Source organism: Engystomops pustulosus, chromosome 5, assembly GCF_040894005.1.
Source record: "Engystomops pustulosus chromosome 5, aEngPut4.maternal, whole genome shotgun sequence".
In the NCBI taxonomy this organism is placed as follows: domain Eukaryota; kingdom Metazoa; phylum Chordata; class Amphibia; order Anura; family Leptodactylidae; genus Engystomops; species Engystomops pustulosus.
In genome coordinates, this window is record NC_092415.1 from 63,019,358 (window position 1) to 63,041,211 (window position 21,854).

Below are 21,854 nucleotides of genomic sequence, written 5' to 3' on the forward strand. Positions count from 1 at the left end.
GAGTTTTATAAGTTTATGTTTATGTGTCTTATGGAGTTTTTTTTATTGTCAAATCCAACAGTAATGACATTATTCTTTGATTTATTATGGAGTATTATGTAGAGTTTTTTTTCTGTCAAATCCAACAGAAATTAAATAATTCTCTGTACCATATTAAAAGCTATAATAGGGAGTCACACAGCTCCCCACACTTATACATAGAGACCCTGTAGTGCCCCATTGTTTCCAAGATAAGGGTGAAATATCTGACATGAAATGTTCTCGTGCACTTTTCCCTTACATACTGTCTGTGGAGCCTTAGGCAATCCTCTCTGGTTCCACTTCCAGGAAAACTGTGATCAATATTTTAATTTTATTTAGAACACTTCAACACAGCCACACAATGGATTTGTAATAAAACAAAAGTTTCATTGCACTTATTTTCCAAACCCCATTTCCTACATTTTGAATGAATGACAAATTGGTTCCTTTGCTTCTTTTTGCAGCTCTAGTTTTCGTTGTGATATTTCATTTTTGCTCAATAATTTAAGTGTTCATTACAAGTGAGCTTTAAACACCTGTTCCATTACCATTCTTTATGGGAACAGGTCTGAATCTAAGGAGATATTTCTAAGCACTAATGAATTAAGCCCCAGGCTTTTACAGAATAAATGATTTACTTTTGCTTCCTTGCATTTGATCTTATGTGCACTATTGTAGCAGAATAGAGATAAGGTAGGATCAGAGAGACAACTGTCAAAGGGAAAACTGTGTCAGAAATGGAAAATGCAGTTTCTATTTGGTATGGTGCTGTTTTTTTTAATTTGATTTTATGTTTTTCCATCTTCAGTCAGCTTCATAAAATAAGTTTGCAACAGAAAAATATTATTTAAAACTATAAAACACCTGAAAAGTTTCTGTGATGACTGGCAGGCACCCCAATGTAAAACTGAACAATGTGTTGGTCATTGGAATGTGATGTTTTTTGTACAAGGACCCTACAGTAGTGCCTTTCAATATGTATTACACTCTTATGTAAAGCCCAAAGATCATTACTCCCTATGACATCATAGGGGATAGACAACACTTGAGGATGCAAGCCATCAGCATTCAAATGCCGGTGGCTGCTTTGTCAGTGGCATTTAATGGGCTAACATCTGCGGTTGTTGCCAGCATCAATTGCAGCTGTTTCCAGTAGGGGTGAGTATTTTGGTTCGGTACCCAAAACCAAACAGAGCCCACACATCCACTTATCTCTACAGAATACATGCTTACATGTGATGAATTAGTATGTCACACATAGGCTGTGGGTTTATGGAGAGGGGTTATGGTATGAGCTCTCTCCATACAAGGTGGGTGTAATACCCAAAAATAGCGCAATGCAGATGTTAACTAATGGGCGCCACCAACTTGCTGCCTGTGATGTCATTGTAGAGTGACGATCGGTCTTCATGAAAGCTTCAGGTCTTTGTAAGAATCAAGGCTGTATGTTTTCTGATCATGAAAAAAAACCACAAAACATTCATATTAAAATATTTTAAAAAGATATTAAAAATAAACGGAAAAATTCCTAAACATTTTAGGTGTCGCTGTGTCCCAAAATGTCCGAAGTATCAAAATATAATAAGTTATTCCTGTCGTCTAACCCTGTAATGAAAATACAGCCCAAAAGACCAAAAAGGCACTTTTTCGCCATTTTGCCATATTTAAAAATTTTTATAAAAAGTGATCAAAAGGCCATACAGTTCTCAAAATGGTAGCAATGAATATGTCATCTCATCTCACAAAAAAAATTACATTTCACACTTACGTTTCACAAAAAATGCGCTGTCACACAGCTCCGTGCACCGAAGTATGAAAAAGTTATAGATGAAAAATGAAAAAGGGTCTTGTTTTTAAGGGGTAAATACAGAAACCAAGTTAGTACATTATTACAACATCCTTACAAAAGGCTGCAGTTTATAATACAACAAAGGTCATAAAAAGACAAATATAAGATAACCCTTTTGTGATGCAATATTATAAAATTAAATTTTCTCCCAGACGCTGATCATATCATGTCACACATATTTGTCCAGCTCTTACCAAATCAATCTGTATTACTTATTATCTATTTTTTATATCCCTGAAACTTTATTTATTCCTTGTTTCACAGTTCACTCTTGTGCCGCTGGCCTTATAATATTACACAAAACAACCTAGGATTTGTTTCACACCTGCCATTTTAGTGTTTTTGGCTGCTTTTTCAATGTGGCAGCCAGGTGTCTTAAAAATAATTAAAAACCATATATACTATTTTCAAACACAGTAGCAGAATGTAAAGGATTAGCCACTCTTTTACACGAATTGCCCATGTGCCTTTACCCTAATAATAATCCCTGAGTCCCAGATGATTTAGCATTTCTGATACTGACATTTTTGCTGTCTGCAGACTTTCCGTGATTCTTTGTTTACATTTGTGAGCATTGATGAATAGGAGGGGGTGCAGCAGTAGAGATATAAATCATCCTGCTCCCCCTCCCCTTTTCCTGTGTCTGTCAGTAAGGGCGGACAGTGAAAAGAGAGACACATTAAGAGATGCCATGAAGAAGGGCTGGAACTGTGAGAGAGAGAAAGCTGTATTTATGCAGAGAGGAGCATGGTGAGAGAAGGAAAAGACTAAAGCTTTCAAAGGAGGCAAAGGTACAAATACATAATGGAACACGTTTATTGAAAAGTGGTCAATCCCTTTAAGAATGGCGCTTAGTGCGCCAGTCTTAATATGTCCCCCCCTCATATTCTTCGCTATTTGGCATATAATCGCATTTGATGAATTGAAGACAGACTACAAGAATCCTATAGACCAGTGTAACACCCTCAATCCTCTTGTGCTTCCCGAGTATCTCATCCATGCATTCTTCTGTGTCATGTTTCTATGTGCCGCAGAGTGGTTAACCCTCAGTTTAAACATGCCTCTTTTGGCCTACCATATTTGGAGGTACATGAGCAGACCTGTGATGAGCGGTCCTGGCCTTTATGATCCAACAACTATTATGAATGCAGACATTCTTGCGTATTGTCAAAAGGAGGGATGGTGTAAACTAGCCTTTTACCTGCTCTCATTTTTCTACTATCTTTATGGAATGATTAATATGTCCCCCTCTGGTTCTGCCTGCAAAATTTATTTGATAACAATATAAGTGCTGGAAAGCAGACTGGCGGAGATTTCATCCATAGCCTTTAGACAATACGTGCACAACCCCCCCCCCCCCCATCCACCCTGCTCCCCACCACTCTCATTTATGTTAATAATTTTAAGCCATTTGTACTCTCTGTCACTACTGATCTTTGTATGCACTTAGTAATTGATTTGGCTGCTATTACTCTCTTACACATAATAACAGATCGGTTGGCATGCTGCCACTTTCTCTAGTTTAGACAGTACATCCACATTCAATGGCATACGTTTCTCAATACTCTGCCTTATTTGTATGCCCTGTTAATATAGGGATATCCTTTCAAAGTCAAAGCTAATAAGTTAAATATGTATATTATTCCATGAATAATCGCTTCACTTAATAGTCTAATTACTATTACAAATTATTTATGTGAAAACAATATGGTCACATAATGTAAAAAATGTACTGTATACATTCAGGTAAAAATAAAAAAAATATATAGCTGTTCTTATCTTCCAAGTGGGCACATGAGGTCTGGCTTTGTCTGTCTGTTTTTTAGGATTTTTCTTGGCTTTTCTGCTGGTCAGATGTATCTTAGCGGTTTTTCCTTAGTGATACATGGGGAGTTTGGTCTTTAGTTAATTTGTGACTTTTTTGTGACTTTTTAAAAAATTTCCAACTTTCACATCTCGGTTCAGATGATAACTCATAGAACTTTTTTGAATGGAGGCTGTCTTAGGTGCAAGAAAGGCACAAATGAGCACAAGCACCATGAGAAGTCTTAAAAATGTAAGAAAAAGGCAAGCCAAAAGTTTGATATATGTGCCCCAGATACATCTTTTTTAGTATGATCAGCATGCACCGTATATACTCGTGTATAAGCCGAGTTTTTCAGCACAAAAAATATGCTGAAAAACGTCCCCTCGGCTTATACACGAGTCAATACGAGTAAAAAATAATAAAAAATGGACTTAAAAAATAATAAACTTATATACTCACCCTCCGGTGGCCCGGATGCGCAGGGCTGCTCCCCCAATGTCATCGCGGCTCCTCTTCTGGCTTCTTGGCTCCTCTTCTTGCTTCAGCACCCCTCTTCTGTCTTCTTTAACAGCGTGCTGGGCAGCACCCAGCGCGATGTTAAAGAAGACAGAAGACGGGTGCTGAAGCAAGAAGAGGAGCCGGGAAGCCAGAAGATGTGCCGCGATGACATCGGGGGAGCAGCGCTCCCCGGAGGGTGAGTATATAATTTTTTTAAAAATTCTGGGCTGACTGTATACTACTGGGGGCACACTGTATACTACCAGGGGGCACGCTGTATACTACTGGGGGCAGGCTGATGTGGCTGTATACTACTGGGGGGACGCTGGGGTGGCTGTATACTACTGGGGGCAGGCTGCGGTGGCTGTATACTACTGGGGGAAGGCTGGGTTGGCTATATACTACAGGGGGCACGCTGTATACTACTGGGGGCACGCTGCAAACTACTGGGGGCACGCTGTATACAACTGGGGCAGGCTGGGGTGGCTGCATACTACTGGGGGCAGGCTGTATACTACTGGGCCCAGGCTGGGGCAGGCTGTATACTACTGGGGGCAGGCTGGGCTGGCTGTATACTACTGGGGGCAAGCTGGGCAGGCTGTATACTGCAGGGGGCAGGCTGTATATTATAGGGGGCTGGCTGGCTATATACTGCGGGGGTCTGTGTACAATGCATTTCCCACCCTCGGCTTATACTCGAGTCGATAGGTTTTCCCAGTTTTGGTGGTAAAATTAGGGGTCTCGGCTTATACTCGGGTCGGCTTATACTCGAGTATATACGGTATATACTTTTAAAAATTAAAATTTTACATATATTTGAAGCTATGTAATATATGAAGCATAAGAATAAATGTAATTATGGAGAATCTTTCCAGAATTTACCCCTGGGTAAAATGTACTAACATAATGAATATGAGTCCAAACTGTCCACCGGAGAGAAATATGTTCATTATGCCTTCAATGTGATGGAGCAAGACAGCAGAATCCAAATGCATAAGCAAACGGAAAAACCAGGGATACCGAATAAGACCAATACAGGCGATCCCCTACTTAAGGACACCCGACTTACAGACGACCCCTAGTTACAGACGGACCCCTCTCCCACTGTGACCTCTGGTGAAGCTTTCTGAATGCTTTACTATAGTCCCAGACTGCAATGATCAGCTGTAAGGTGTCTGTAATGAAGCTTTATTGATAATCTTTGGTCCCGATACAGCAAAAAATTTAGAAACTCCAATTGTCACTGGGCCAAAAAAAAATTTTTGGCAGGGACTACAATTATAAAATATACAGTTCCTACTTAGATACAAATTCAACTTAAGTACAAACCTATGGAACCTATCGTGTACGTAACCCGGGGACTGCCTGTATTCTGTTATTACAGAAATACAAGCGACCACTACCATTAGTAAGTATTAGAGATGCACCAAAATCATAGTATAATACAAGTTTTTCAATCATAAAGGTAATTAAAAAAACAGGGGTACATACAATTCAGCGAAAATTAACGCTCCCCACCTTAAGATAAAGCTTGTATTATACTATGATTTTGGTACATCTCTAATACTTGCTGATGGTAAGGATGTGGGTTTTGTAGTGGGGGTATTTCTGTTCTCCTGTTTGAGTCTTGGTGCTTTACAACCCACAATAATAATATTTTCACCATAGTAATTGCCTACACTGGTTCTGCAATCTCCCATCAATCCACATTACGTTAAAGAAGTTTTCTCACAAATTAAATTTATCGCCTTTTCACAGAGTATGTAATGCCAGCAACCCCTGATTTATTAGTCCCAAACCTCTGTTTCTCCTTGCTGTGGTTGGAGATTGATTGAAGTGAAGTCACGTGTGTATGTTGTCTGTTGGGCTAAGGAAGGGAGTACACGTTCTCCTAATGGAGATGTTGCCAATTAAGGCTACCTTGCAGGCATATGGAGGCTCATTGATACTTCAATGGGGCATTCTGGGAAATATGCAAAAGTATTTTCCAGGAAGGGACAAGGAAAACCACGCCACTTTTATTACTTTGTAAGGCAGCTCCCTTTACCATCAAGCATGACTTTTAAGCCAAACCAGTATATGTAGAACTGTTTCCCAACTGTAGACAGGGCTGGTTCAACTCTTCAGTACCGTGTACTGGTTTAGAGTGAGAGGATTTTGACTTGGATCAGGGAGAAAGAGTTCTCCCTTACGGAGACGTTACCAATTAAGGCCGCCTTGCAGGAGTGTAGAAACTTATAGCCATTGATGCTCCACTAGGAGATTCGTCCCATTGGCAGAGGAAGAGATGAGGAAGATGGCAGAGACTTGGGGTCCCTGGCGTCATTATTTCTGGCGTGTGTTATTCATGTGAGTCACCGTGTGACGTACCCCAAGTCTCTGCCACCTTCCTCATCTCTCCCTTCGGTTGATGCCATCCACTGCTCTCCCAAAGGGAAGGGGGGAAGAGTAAGATGCCAGCGACATGGGCTGAGTCACACAGTAAGTAACAGAAAAACACATGCCCTGGGGACATTTTGGTAGGGTGCCAGGTCGGATTACCAATTTCATTTTCTGAGAATGGGAGCTATGCATTTTGTAGCTGAAAACTGTGTGGGCAATAGTTAGTACAGTGAAATTGGAACCTGTTATTAGTTAATCTGGTGACAGGTTCCCTTTAAGTTTACAACATATTTTTGTCCTGTAGTTTATACTATGATATATATTAATATTGATAATGCTTTTTAGATGTTTTATAAAACGTTCCAGCTTTTCATACAAGACCAACATCAGTGTTAGTTTATTTATTTTTTATCTGATGATTTTCATTCTAACGTTGTACTGTAATGAGCAGTGAAATGGTATCTCAGGGACAAAATATTCATCACTTTACTCTAAATAACCTCTTCAATCCTTTTATATTTTATTATTTGCCAGTAAGTGGACATGAAAAACCTTTCTTCGATTTGTAGCAGCTTAAATTATGCAAATGATTTTCAATGTAATTATAATGCACCCGTTGTTAATTATAAATACAGCCTTTATTTTCATATAGATAGTATTTATGTCATTTGAATAATTAAGTATTCAAGTTCATTGCCAATTTTGTGGGCAAACTATAATTCTTGTCTGTTTACTTGGGAAAAAAAGACAGTCTCTGGTTATTGCCCTGAATTGTTCTACAAATATAATTCACGGAAAATGAAAGAGTAATTATTCTTTTATTTTATATACTTGGTTAGTGATACAGGATATAACTTTTTTGTTCATATCAATGGGGTAGTATCAAAGTAAACTAAAAAATAAAATGTATATTATCAATCTACTAAGATGTCTCCAAGTTTCCAACACTCATAGGGACAAAAGCAATAAATCAGAGTATAACTAACAGGGCGAGCTAAAACTTACTTCCATATGCCTTATTAGGACATAAAATACAGGCAGTCCCCGAGTTACATACAGGATAGATTCTGTAGGTTTGTTCTTAAGTTGAATGTGTATGTATTTAGGAACTGTATATTTTATAATTGTAACTCCAGCCAAAATGTTTTTGGTCTGTGTGACAATTGGATTTTTAAAATGTTGGGTTGTAATAAGAACCAGGAATTACAATAAATCTTAATTACAGACACCTCTGATAACTGATATAGCAGCTTATTGCAGCCTAAGTATAAAATACAACAAATTACCAACATTCAGAGGTCAGTTAGTAACTAGGGGTCATCTGTAAGTCAGGTGTTCTTACCAAGCACACTGTCATACTGGTGCATGCAGGAGCAACTCTTCTTTAAGCTTCCTATACCCTTGATTTTACAAAAAAAGGGCTTTAAAAATTATGCAAATGGAACTGAGAGGCTCCAGGCTCCATTAACACCTATGGAACCTGGAGCCCCTTGGGTTCATTTGCATAATTTTATAAGGCTTTTTTTTAAAAAAACCAGGGCAAATAAACCTAAAAGAAGAGTAGATGCTGCCAGAGGGGGCGCACATCAGTATGTCAGTGTGCTTGGTTTACAACCCTTCATCCTGGTGGTAGATGTCCTTTAAGAAACAGCCCATGCTCAACCATTAATTGGAATGGTCAGCATATAATACTACATCACTGCCGTACATTGTTGAGACCAACTGGTCGCTGGGGGTTAAAGATGTTGATAACATGGATCAGTAGTAAGGAATTGAAATTATTTATTATTTAAAAAATTACTATATTGTGGGTTATAACTACTTAAAGTGGTTGTCCACTTTCAGTAAATATTTGAAATTTTTTGCGTAATAATAAGTTATATTAAACTGTATCAATTCCTCATGGTATTGTAAATCACATCTTCCTGTCATTCCAACGGGAAGATTCATTCTTTACTTTCTGTGGATAAAGACTGCTCCATGGTCATGTGATGTAACAGGGCTTGTTATAACACAGCTCTGATTACCCTCTGTGATACTAATGTGCCATTCTCCTGTGATATCACATGCCCATGGACCAGTCTTTATCCACAGGAAGTAAAGAATGAATCTTCCTGTTGAATGACAACAAGCAGAGGTCTAGAAAACAGTGAGGAATTGACACAGAAAGTATATTGGAAAATTTTATTACTTTTCATTACACGTATATCAATAATTTACTGAAAGTGGACAACCCCTTTAAATTACACAGTCAGTTCTATAAAAAGCAAAGAAATTCTTTTGCATTGTCGCATATTCTGTATGCATTTAAAGTCACATACTGATTATTATTTTGAGTTTATTAAACTGGCACTGTGCTTTTGGAATAAGTAGCCTCTGGGTATATGGCATCATCTTTTTGCATATTTTTTGGATCAGCCATTATAGAGAGAATTACTCTCAGAATTAATAGCTTCTGCATCTGAAAGACGTAGTTTTTGGCATGCTCATACTTCTGACGGACAATTTTAGGTGGCCAATGGCCCTAGGTAAGATCAGGTCCTAGGCGACAGCCAAAAATTTCCACCAGACGTATGAGCCTGCCGAAAGCTAAGTTTTACAGATGCAGATTGATTTTGAGAGTTTATCTAGACTTCTGATGACCATGCCATCAGTGTGCACAGCACTGGCTTCAAAACCCTACAACTCTATCTCTACAAAACTGAAATACAGTAATTGGGGAATGTAGTTACATGGAAATGATAAAAAAACATAAACATTTGGGCATCTGTGGAAAGAGAGAAAGGTAACGTAAACTTAGAAAATAGCTTACTATTAAAGGGGATCTACCACCAGGAGAAATGACTATATGCAAATGAGGGGTTCCAGGCTCCAAAGGTGCTAATGGAACCTGAAGCCCCTAATTTGCATACAGCTTTTCATCCTGGTGGTAGATGTCCTTAAATAGTAAGTTTAGATTATCTGTCTTTCTAACCAAAGATGTCTCTAGGGAATAATACTACAAACATAACATAACGTCATAAAGACATTTTATTTTTCTTCTAGATAACCCACTATAAATTTGGAAAGAAAAGTTTTATTGTATTAGATGTATGTATTCCACCTTGATAACTGCATGTGTCTCCAGGCTTAATTAAAAATCACTACTCACACTTATGCCTGTTACTCCAAAGGACCATTTTAGGACCTTTAAAGGACCTGAAATGGCTGTTGTGTACATGTGTATTAAAAGCAGGAACAGATGTAGATTGATTTCATGAGTGAAGATCCTTCTCAGTATAAATCTGATAGGTGGTTTGGGTGGTCATGGGCCCCCTAGAAGGCTTGGGCCACGGGCTACTGCACAGACCCTCCATATTATAATTCATTACTGCTCCACAAACTAGCTTATGATACTTTTCATATAAACAGGTAGTTTTATTTTTTGCTATGATAAGGTAGTTCAATAAATGTTGTGTGCTATTCACTGTTCTCTAGTATGTGTCAAGGCAGCTCTCTGTTGTCTACCACCCATTCTGCATTGCATTCATGTAGAAAGGTTAGAGTTGTTTATCACTGGACTATATTAGCTGATGATTTGTAAAAAAAAAATGTTCACATCTTTTAGAAGTCATTGTCTGTCAAGTGCAACCATTTCTGATGTATTGTGATCCTGATATTTAATACAAGAGATTGTTTGTGGATGGTAAAAGAATGCTATAATTTTTGTTGTTAGGATATGTCTTTCTAGTGCAGTCACAGCAATATGTCATACCCTGAACCTTCCTTTAGCAATGATAATATAAAGGTCTTTATTTTTACTAAGTAGCGTTTTTAACCACTTCTGTGCTGGTTTACCCATGCATCCATTTGGCATACCCCTTATTTATTACATTTTAAGCTTAAACCTCTTCTGCTATCTACATCTCAATGCTCTTAGTTAAAATGGTGAAAGGGGTGAAAAGTTGTAAATTATAGAACTATGATATGACATAATTTGCACATTTTTTTAGATTGCAACATACACAGGGTTTTTCACTAGATGATTAAATAAGCAAAGGGTTTGTTGGGTTATGCTGCATCTGTTCCTTTTTACTATTCCTAACTCTAATATTCTACTTTGTAATTGGAGTGGGTACAGAGGGTAGGTGTCACTGGAAGAAGAATAAGTAAAGGGTCACATGACTATTGGAAAATAACCTCACCGTCTTCATCAGGCCAGTAATATATACAGCTCAAGTGAATAGTGAGGCACTGCAGAAGACGCAGTACACGTTATTCATTTCTCCAGTATATAATTCTGGCCTGATAAGGATACCTAACCATTGTCAAAATGCTTTGCTATAACAATCAAAATAATTTATCTTCTATAACACACTCCTTCTCTGGTAGCGCTCATAAAATCTTACGTTTGTCCACACATTCCTATTGTTATCATTCCTGGATGTCAACAGACCACAAAGCTCAGGGAAGAATACAACCACCAAAAGTAATACCAAACCCTCACCATTGCAAGGTGAGCAGGCTTCTTATAGTACTGTATTTTTCGGACTAAAAGACACAAAAAAAATCCTTTGATTCTCTAAGAAATCAACGGTGCGCCTTATAGTCCAGTGCACCTTATATATGAACCATACTTACAGACAACAGCCGCCTTGAGCTGTGCACAGGTCTGCCCCCTGGTCATTCATCCTTATAATCAGGTATGCATTATAATCAGGTGCGCCTTATATATGAACCTAGACGTTTTAGCAGGCATTTACTAAAGGTGCGTCTTATAATCCGGTGTGCCTTATAGTCCAAAAAATATGGTAATTGGGTCGTACTATACCGTAAGGCATCCTTGTCTCCTTTTACTTATGCATTTGATCCTCATTTTTCTTAGTTCTCATCCTGGCCTTAGAGCCAAGTCCGTTTCTGTTGTGACTTGATCTACATGAATATTGTTGTAACGTATCATAGTCTTCTGAATATCCATTTATCTCCCTATTATGGCTTTCTGTAGTCTCATTATCTAAAGAGGAAGCATGGGTGGTATTGCTTTGAAAGGCATATGTGATACTGACAACATAAATTGTACCTTGCATATAGCACAAATGAAGCAGACATGATTGTTCGGAAAGATCTTCAGATAATTAAATCATTGTGAGCAGCCAAGGCAATCATTTCTAGCATTTCAGTCAAACTGGCATTTCCATTATTTTTGGAAATTATTGCTGCAATTCTTCCCATAACCTTGGACTACATATATATTTTTTTGCTATATGGCATAACATTTAGTGACACTTTTTTTTACAGAGCTTCTTTGAAGGACAGACAGCACCGTGGGAGTCTGCAAAGAAAGACGAGAACAGAATGAAGAATAGATATGGGAATATCATAGCATGTAAGTGTTGACAGTATGATAGTGACACTGCATATCATTCCCTTACAGTGCCGGCTCTGATACTAATGACCGGAAACATTTCCCAGCATGCATTTGGAGGACAATTATATTTAAACCTCCCCCTGAGCAAGATTGTGTTTGCCTAATGAATTCTTAAGTCTACAAATTAAATATATATTAACCCTCCTTGACCCTGAGCAGAGTGGACTTTTTTTTGCCTTTATTTTTGGTAATTTAGCTTGATTTCATTTATTTTGAACATCAGATAATTATGCAATCATTTATCTAAAACTACAGTATTTTTTTGTCTCAAAGAGATTTAGGCCTTAAATTAAATAATTCATTACACAGGCAAATTTATAACCTTTACAAATGTGAGACATCCGTGCATCGTTCAGAAGAAAAGGTTACAAATTTTGCGCCTGTTAAATAAATCATCTGAGTCCAAAGAGCAGGCATAGATTTTAAAATGTCCTGTCGCATAGACAATTATGCTGGAACTCACATAACAGAAATAGTTTCCTCTTTTAAGTTTATACTGTTATCAAAAAACAAAAAGTTTTTTAAAAAAGATGGTAAATCAGAGATACCATGTATGCATGATAAGCAGACAAAAGTATAAGCAGAGTTACCTAATTTTTCAAGAAAAAAGTAGTAAAATGTATTGACTAGGTTGGGAAATGCAGCCGCTACTCTTTAATAACAATATCCAATAGTCTCCCCTCATGAATCAAATGTTCAAAGCAGCCCCTCCAATTATTAAAATTTCCAGTGCACGATTAATAAAATGTCCAGCAGAGAACCCCCTTAATAAAATGTCCAGTAGTCACCCCTCATGAATGAAATGTCCAAAGCAGCCCCTCCAATTAAAAAAATGTCCAGCAGAGTGCCCTCCTTAATAAAATGTCCAGAAGAGTACCCCCCTTAAACAATGTTCAGCAGAGTTCCCCCCTTAATAAAATGTCCAGTAGAGTACTCCCCCTTAAAAAATAAAGTTAATATTCACCCTCTGGCTCTGACTCCCGTCGTCCTCTTCTCCCCACAGCATGTCTTTGGGTTCCTAGTTATGCCATCAGTTCTACGTCTAATTGATTTTCCGGCGCACAAACTAAGATGTCAGCGGGCAGCGACACTGCCACATCTTAGTCTGCTCCTGCAGAACGTATAGACATGCATCTGCTGACGAGGCTGGGAACCTGAAAATGTGCTGCAGGGAGAAGAGGATGCCGGGGTCCGAGTTGGAGGGGGGGGGGGGGTACCAACTAAATTTTTATATATACCTGATTATAAGCCGAGTGGGTTTTTTTCAGCACAAAAATTGTGCTAAAAAATTTGGCTTATAATCCAGCATATACAGTAATTATATATTATTAAAGAGCTGTTTGCACAGGTTTGTAATTGCCCAAACAACTGATTGTATGAATCTCTGTTCCTCTTTTATGTGTATGGGCATATAAATATTTTACTTCTACAAGTCCGGAATTCACTTCCTACATATGGTACTAGAATCAAGCTTCTTGGGGAGTAGAGGATGTGTCCCTTTCAATCTGCGGTTTCAGGACCTTTGGAAAACCTTCAAAAAGGTCCCAAAATGGCTATTGTGTACATGTGTATTGAGAGCAGGAACATATATATGAGGATTTCATGGGTTATGGATCTTCTGATTATAACATTTGGGGGTGGTTTGGGTAACCATAGGCTCCCTAGAAGACTTAGGCACACACCTAGACCCACAAAAAGCAAGTCTACCAGGTTCTATAAAACCTTCATGAATTTGGAGAGTAATTTAATTTCAGGTACAACATTCTATTGCTTGTTATTAATAATTTAGACTCAAGATATATTTGTATGTATTATTAGACGTACTGGGGCATATTTATCAGGACCTCTGCGCACCGCCAGTGGCGCAGAGGCCCTGAAATAATCGCAAATGCTAGCTTATTGCTAGCTTTTGCGATTATTTTCCCCAATCCGCAATCAGAGAGTGGCCGCGGCCGGACTGGAGTGGGCCGGCGCGGGGCGTAGGTTAAACGCTGAGCTGCTGGCAGCCCGATCCATCAAGAGGCAGAAGCCTCTTGATGTATCGTGCTGCGAATTTGCAGCGGCGGGGCGATCATACGCTGGCGCACGAGGGCCAGCGTATGATAAATATCCCCCACTGTGTATTTTGTTCTATAAATATTCACAGCCTGCATATATGTAGTATATTCCATATTATGACATAATAGATTGGTTCCATACAAGCAGAAATACAGCCTTGTATTTTGTAGTCATCATAAAATCCATATACAAATCTTCAACAACACACAATCTTAAGCTATATTCACACGAATGTATGGTTTTTTTTTTCATGGACCCGATTTTAACATGTAAATTGGAATTATTTCACATGCTTTAACTGTTTAACATTTTTCACAGTAACCTCTTTTGTCAAAATTCTTAAATTTTTGATTTTTTTTTTATTGGTTACTTCTAAGGGTCAGGTCACACGTAGTGGTTTAATCGCGTTTTTAATGCATTTTGAAACTAATTACAACAGCCGAGGAGAGGCGATTTGTCTTATTTCATTACTGTTAACAGTTGTGTTTACAAAATGCAATATAAATGCCACATTAACATATGTGTTAACATTCAATTTACTATGCGTTTTGTACATTCAACTGTTAACAGTAATGTAATTAGGAAAATTACCTCTCCTCAGCTGTTGTAATAGATTGCAAAATGCATTAAAAATGCAACATGTTCAATCTCAAATTAACAGTAGTGTCCAATCCTGTATCCCCTCACGTGGCTTATGTCCACTCCTGCATATACCCCCCTCACGTGGCTTGTGTCCACTCCTGCATATACCACCCTCACATGGCTTGTGTCCTCTCCTGTATATAACCCCCTCACATGGCTTGTATCCTCTCCTGTATATAGCCCCCTCACGTGGCTTGTATCCTCTCCTGTATATAACCCCCTTACGTGGCTTGTGTCTACTCCTGTATATAACCTCCTCACAAGGCTTGTGTCCACTCCTGTATATAATCCCCTCACATGGCTTGTGTCCACTCCTGTATATAATCCCCTCACATGGCTTGTGTCCATGTGGATTTGTGACATTTGCAACAAAAAGTATCATACAGAAGACAAAATTTGTGCCTGCCAGGATAGGAAAAACTGAACATGTATCACAAGTAAACAGACAGGCTCATACATAAGGTGCAAAAAGAGCCGCCAAATGTCTCAAAAATTCACCACAGAAAGACAAAACTATGATACATGTGCCCTATTGTGCTCTCCGTACCGAGCCCAGGCGCCATATACAACTATTGGAGACGTACTTGTGGCCATATACACTCACCGGCCACTTTATTAGGTACACCTGTCCAACTGCTCGTTAACACTTAATTTCTAATCAGCCAATCACATGGCGGCAACTCAGTGCATTTAGGCATGTAGACATGGTCAAGACAATCTCCTGCAGTTAAAACCGAGCATCAGTATGGGGAAGAAAGGTGATTTGAGTGCCTTTGAACGTGGCATGGTTGTTGGTGCCAGAAGGGCTGGTCTGAGTATTTCAGAAACTGCTGATCTACTGGAATTTTCACGCACAACCATCTCTAGGGTTTACAGAGAATGGTCCAAAAAAGAAAAAACATCCAGTGAGCGGCAGTTCTGTGGGCGGAAATGCCTTGTTGATGCCAGAGGTCAGAGGAGAATGGGCAGACTGGTTCGAGCTGATAGAAAGGCAACAGTGACTCAAATCGCCACCCGTTACAACCAACGTAGGCAGACGAGCATCTCTGAACGCACAGTACGTCGAACTTTGAGGCAGATGGGCTACAGCAGCAGAAGACCACACCGGGTGCCATTCCTTTCAGCTAAGAACAGGAAACTGAGGCTACAATTTGCACAAGCTCATTGAAATTGGACAGTAGAAGATTGGGAAAACGTTGCCTGGTCTGATGAGTCTCGATTTCTGCTGCGACATTCGATTGGTAGGGTCAGAATTTGGCGTCAACAACATGAAAGCATGGATCCATCCTGCCTTGTATCAACGGTTCAGGCTGGTGGTGGTGGTGTCATGGTGTGGGGAATATTTTCTTGGCACTCTTTGGGCCCCTTGGTACCAATTGAGCATCGTTGCAATGCCACAGCCTACCTGAGTATTGTTGCTGACCATGTCCATCCCTTTATGACCACAATGTACCCAACATCTGATGGCTACTTTCAGAAGGATAATGCGCCATGTCATAAAGCTGGAATCATCTCAGACTGGTTTCTTGAACATGACAATGAGTTCACTGTACTCAAATGGCCTCCACAGTCACCAGATCTCAATCCAATAGAGCATCTTTGGGATGTGGTGGAACGGGAGATTCACATCATGGATGTGCAGCCGACAAATCTGCAGCAACTGTGTGATGCCATCATGTCAATATGGACCGAAGTCTCTGAGGAATGCTTCCTGCACCTTGTTGAATCTATGCCACGAAGAGGCAGTTCTGAAGGCAAAAGGGGGTCCAACCCGTTACTAGCATGGTGTACCTAATAAAGTGGCCGGTGAGTGTATATACTCCCCCCATACGTTAGTGGGCATGGACCCTTACAGTGGAAAAGTAAAATGTAAAAAAAAAAAATATGTTCTGACCAAAAGTAAAAAGTGAATACATAAATAAAAATATATCACAAAAATATGTTTTAACCCTATAGTTACCCTAAAATAGCTTTCTTATATATTACCTTTTGTAGCATAAAGTGCCAACACTTCTTAAATACCTGTGCAAGCAGTTTGCACCTAAAAGAACATGCATAACAGAACAACAGAAAAATGGTACATGGTCCTTAGTAAATGTGCACCATTGTCCTGAAGTGGCAAATTAGCCTGGTGCTGAATCGCTTAAATGCATCAGTATAAACTTTCATTCAAAACTTGTCCTCTAGCTATGGGGCTTTCTGATTCAACTATAAAATCAATCTTTACATCTATCTTCTTGGAGTTGCAGGATAATTAATGTGCCATTCAGTGAAATGGAATATGTTTCACTACTTGCCTTCCTGTTTCAAAATTTAGTATCCAGACATAACTAAATAACTTGGATGCATGTAGGTGTCATCAAGTATGTCAGCTTTTTCTCTCATATTGACGTGCACATAACTTTGAATACAAATCTTCAGATTTCAGTATTACATTAGAATAAATGTCACTTGCTGACATTGTTGACTTTTTGGTACAAGAGCTTAATTAAGCCCTGTGGTGCATTAGGAACTAGCTTGTATCTTATCTCCGTGCAAGGGAAGGACGCAATAAGGAACTGTGCCATCAGGAAGAAAAGTAATTTATTACAATGAGTAAGAGGAGCTAGCACAGAGCACCTGGACAAGACCCATTTTAATTTAATTCAGCAGACAGATAGACCTTTTGGGAGTCTGCAAAGATTTAAGTTAGCAAATTCCAGTCTTCATTTCTCTAGCAGCCAGGAAATTCTAGTAATTAAACCTGTTGTGTTTGTTCATCTGCTAATTTCAACACAATTCAATAGTAAAATATAATGTAAATCAAATATGTTCAATATGTTTATGTTTTTATTCTGGTCATTTTGATCAAACATAATAAACCAGGGACACTTACTCGTAGATACATGCACTCCTTCCTTATAAAATCAACTTTTAAATTTACACTAATGAGCATGACGGTCTCTGGGGTGGGGGTGGGGGGGGGGGGGTTCAGCACCAAAGCCCTTCTGTGCTTCAGGTTCACAGGATGTTAGACTGTCTAACTCCTCCCCTTGCAACCTCAGAAATTCCCTCTCCATCTGCCTGTTGTAATCTTACTGCAGCAGAGGAATTTCCGCACACTGTCGGAAGGGGAAGTGCTCCTTGCTCACTGTAACAGTCTGTGATTATGCTGCATGTAGCTGGTAAAACTTCAGGAGCCCTTCTAACTAATTAGCATAATTGTAAAAGTTGAATTTAGAAGGAAAGAGGTCTTAGATAACTCATATTAGAAGATTACCACTGTCAGTGTCCCTGGTTTATCATGCTTGATTTTGATGATAGAAAATAGGCTAAAAATGCTATATGTAGAAATTCTGTCACTGTCATAAACCCTGAAGCCACATATATTGCTATATGTCTGAAGTGTTAAAGGGGTATTCCCATCTGGGCATTCACATTTAAATACATTCATTTGTCATTTTAAAATATATCTTCAATTGGATGTTATTTAAAAAAATGTTCCTGTCTAAAGATCATTTCTCATAAATGTAGTCATATGGTCCTTTAGAAATGAGATGGTTTCCTTGGATACGACCACCTCACATTTTGACAGTGGTTGCCAGACATGCAGTATTGAGCCCTGCCTGACCTCCTGAATTCAGCGTTCATTACCACAGGACAGCTAAAGGATATGCCGTAACTCCCGCACATTTCATATACAAAAACTTTTGTTTCTTTGGGCAATCACTCCAGCAGAGGTGGTCGTATCCAAGGGCACAGTCTTGTTTCTAAGGGACCATATGACTACATTTATGAGAAATTATCTTCACACAGGAACATTTTTTTTTAATAATATCTAATTGAAGAAATGTTTATATATGGCAGAATAATGAAACTGAATGTGAATGCTCAGACGAGAATACCCCTTTAAGCTTGTAGAAGTAATCACTATGAGTAAGAGTTTTTAGGGAAATAAATTACTTTATTTCTACAATATTTCTGCTTTTATTACATAATTTTTTTTGAGAAATGCGTTTTGACAAATGACTGTGTGTGTGAAAAGGAAAGAAATTGGTTTTTTTCTTGGAACTTAACCAAGGCGCAGAGGTACAGGGACTGTATGAAGAGGGCTCATGGGCTTCATACAAGGGTGGGGGTTGTTGCATATCTCAGCAAACCCCCACCACTAATAACCGCGGATGGTGCTTGCACCGATTGCGGCTATTAACCCTTTAATTGCTGCCGGCAAAGTCGCAGGCGGCTTTTAAAAGGCGGCGGCGGGTGGGCGCCGCCATCTTTATTATGATTGTCTCTCCCCCGAGCGTCATCGCAGAAGTATTGCAGTATATGGTAAGAGCGATCTGACCATCTAGGGTTAATGTACCCTAGATGTTCTAAGAAATAGTGAAAAAAAAAAGAAAGTTTAAAAATAAAAAAATTTTATAAAATATTAAAAATTCTAATCACCCCCCCTTTCCCTGGAACTGATATAAAACATAATAAACAGTAAAAATCACAGACACATTAGGTATCGGCGCGGTCCCAAAATGCCCGATCTATCAAAATACAAAAACGGTTATGGCCAGCGGTGACCTCTGAGACGGGAAATGGCGCCTAAATGTCCGAAATGCGACTTTTATAGCTTTTTACATGACATAAAAAATGGAATAAAAAATGATCAAAATGTTGCACAGACCTCAAAAAGGTAGCAATGAAAATGACGGCTCATTTTGCAAAAAATGACCCCTCCGCCAGCTCCGTACCCCAAAGTATGAAAATGTTATTAGCGTCAGAAGATGGCAAACATTTTTTTTCTTTTTTGTACACATTCGGTTAATTTTTGAAAATGTATTAAAACACAAGAAAACCTGTATAAATTTGGTATCACCGCGATCGCACCGAACCAAAGAATAAAGTAGGCGTGTTATTTGGAGCACAGTCAAAGTCGTAAAAACTGAGCCCACAAGAACGTGACGCACATTCTGAATTTTTTTCCTGCTTCCCAGTACACGGCATGTTAAAATAAATAACATTACGGGAAAGTAAAATTTGTTACGTACAAAATAAGCCCTCACACAGGTCTGTACACGTAAAAATGAAAAAGTTATGGTTTTTGAAGGTGGAGAGCAAGAAATGAGCGAAAAAACCCAGCGTCCTTAAGGGGTTAAAAATGTTTTATCCTTTCTCTTTGGCAGATGACCATTCCCGAGTGAGACTGCAAAGCACTGAAGATGAATCCAGCTCAGATTATATCAATGGAAACTACATTGATGTAAGTAAACAACGTCACATGTTCACAGAATATCTTGCTTGTATTTTTATATTTATGGATATAGTGGAAATGTTATTTCTTGCAGAATGTGAGTTTATGCTGTAAAATGATCTAAATAAGAAATAATGATCCAAATGTAGTAATAATCCAAAACCCTGCTTGGATAAAAATGTTTCCTCTAGAGATGAGAGGACCCGAACCCCACACAACCCGGACATATTGACAGATTGGCTGCCTAACAGCTTAACGTCCCTAGCTACTAGCCATAGCTGTGATTGGCTAAGGGGAAACCCCTGGCTAAGAAAAGCCAGCTAGTTGCAGTGGGGCACACCTGAACCCAAATGGGAAGTTTGGGGCCGCTCATCTTTAGTCTTCTCTGTACAGTGGTTATGGAAAGTATTCAGACTGCTTTCACACTTTGTTTCATTGCATCCAACTAGTAAGATCAAACAAGTGCATTTTTTGCTCATAAAGGCACACTCTGCACCCCATCATGACAGGAGAAAAGCAGAAATGTAGATATTTTTGCTAATTTATTAAACAAGCAAAACTTAAATATCACATTGTGGGAGGAGAGCCTTGGTAAGTAAAGAAGCCCAAGTTTACTGTGGAGGAGCTCTAGAGATGCAGAAGGGAGATGGGATAAATAAATTATTTCAAGAGATTTCTATCTAATCTACATTTCAAGATGGGGTGCAGAGTGTACATTAATGAGCAAAAAAAAAGAACTTTTTTGATTTTATCAAATGGCTTCCATAAAACAAAGAGTGAAACATTTAACCCCTTCCCGACGCGCACCGTCCTAGTAGACTGGGAAGTGTCTATATCAGTACTGTATAACATACTTTATAAATGCATGTACAGTTTGTTGGGAACAATAATAATCGGTTTACATGACCACATTTTCTAACAGCATATTATTGGCAAAAAGTTTGTCCTCCTAGCATAGATAGGGAGAGAATTTTACCTTTTAAAATTTCTGGGACCTGTCTATAAATATCAGTAGATGATAACATAGTCATAGCACTTTTTGGTGGCTAGTCTACCCTACTTCCAGACATAAGCATGGACATAGTAAATGTTATGTCTCTCTTCTGTCACCAATTTTCATTAACTAGAAAGCTGTTTGCATATTAATGTAACAAAACTATGTAATTCCTAATGCTGTGATTTGCAATCTCTTGTCATCTCGGCACTTTTAAGTTCCCTTCAAAGGAGTGTGCAGCTGTTAACCAATGCTTCTAATGCAAGCAAGCCATTTCATGAAATATGTAAACCCTTTAATTATTCAGCACCACTTCTTTGTTCGTATTGCATCATGTTAACTGAATGTTTTACATTAGAATGAACTAGTTGAGGAATGGGAAGTTTGGAGATAAATCAATTAGTTTAAAATTCTAATTGAAAATTATGGCAAACTCGGTGTAAATATACAGAAATACTTTCAGCAAATAGTTGCTTTGTGTGAAATACATCAGCCAGTAATAAGCACTCACTACACAATGGTTCATCTTGTAATCCATCACACTGGTTAGACTTTAAATTGTGTGATAAAAGCCTCCTTATCTGCTTGTGTTATTACGTGACCTATCCGGGAACCTTGGAGAACAGCAGATTTTCTCTAATTTTAGGTCTATGATCCTAATTGCTTAATGTGAACACATTATCAAAGTGAACCTGTCTCCCTTATACATTAACAGACATTAACTGAGTTATCATTAGCCAGGGTCCAGACCTCTAAGTGAAATGAGGTGATGTGAATTTTTTTGTGACAGATTTTATTCAAGGAAATGTCATGTCTGCCACACACTTCTCTCAGCAGTGAGTTCTGGGCATTCAGTTTTACTATGATGGCCCCCATCATGCATCTCCTAAAGACCCAGAGCTGGCAGGGAGAGTTATAGTAAGCTGTTTCGCAATTAGTGTTAACACTTGTGAATATGCAGGTAGAGTTTTA

General features: G+C 38.7%; 1 protein-coding gene across 7 annotated transcripts in view; it reads left to right on the forward strand.

The window, feature by feature from the left end:
• The window catches only part of PTPRM (protein tyrosine phosphatase receptor type M), a 490,017-nt gene that overhangs the window by 399,812 nt on the left and 68,351 nt on the right, over positions 1-21,854 (forward strand). For all 7 annotated transcript variants that reach the window (XM_072152202.1, XM_072152207.1, XM_072152203.1 and 4 more), the window contains 2 exons: positions 11,835-11,922; positions 19,821-19,897. In XM_072152202.1, the coding sequence (XP_072008303.1) occupies positions 11,835-11,922; positions 19,821-19,897 (165 nt within the window). The remainder of the gene's footprint in view (positions 1-11,834; positions 11,923-19,820; positions 19,898-21,854) is intronic.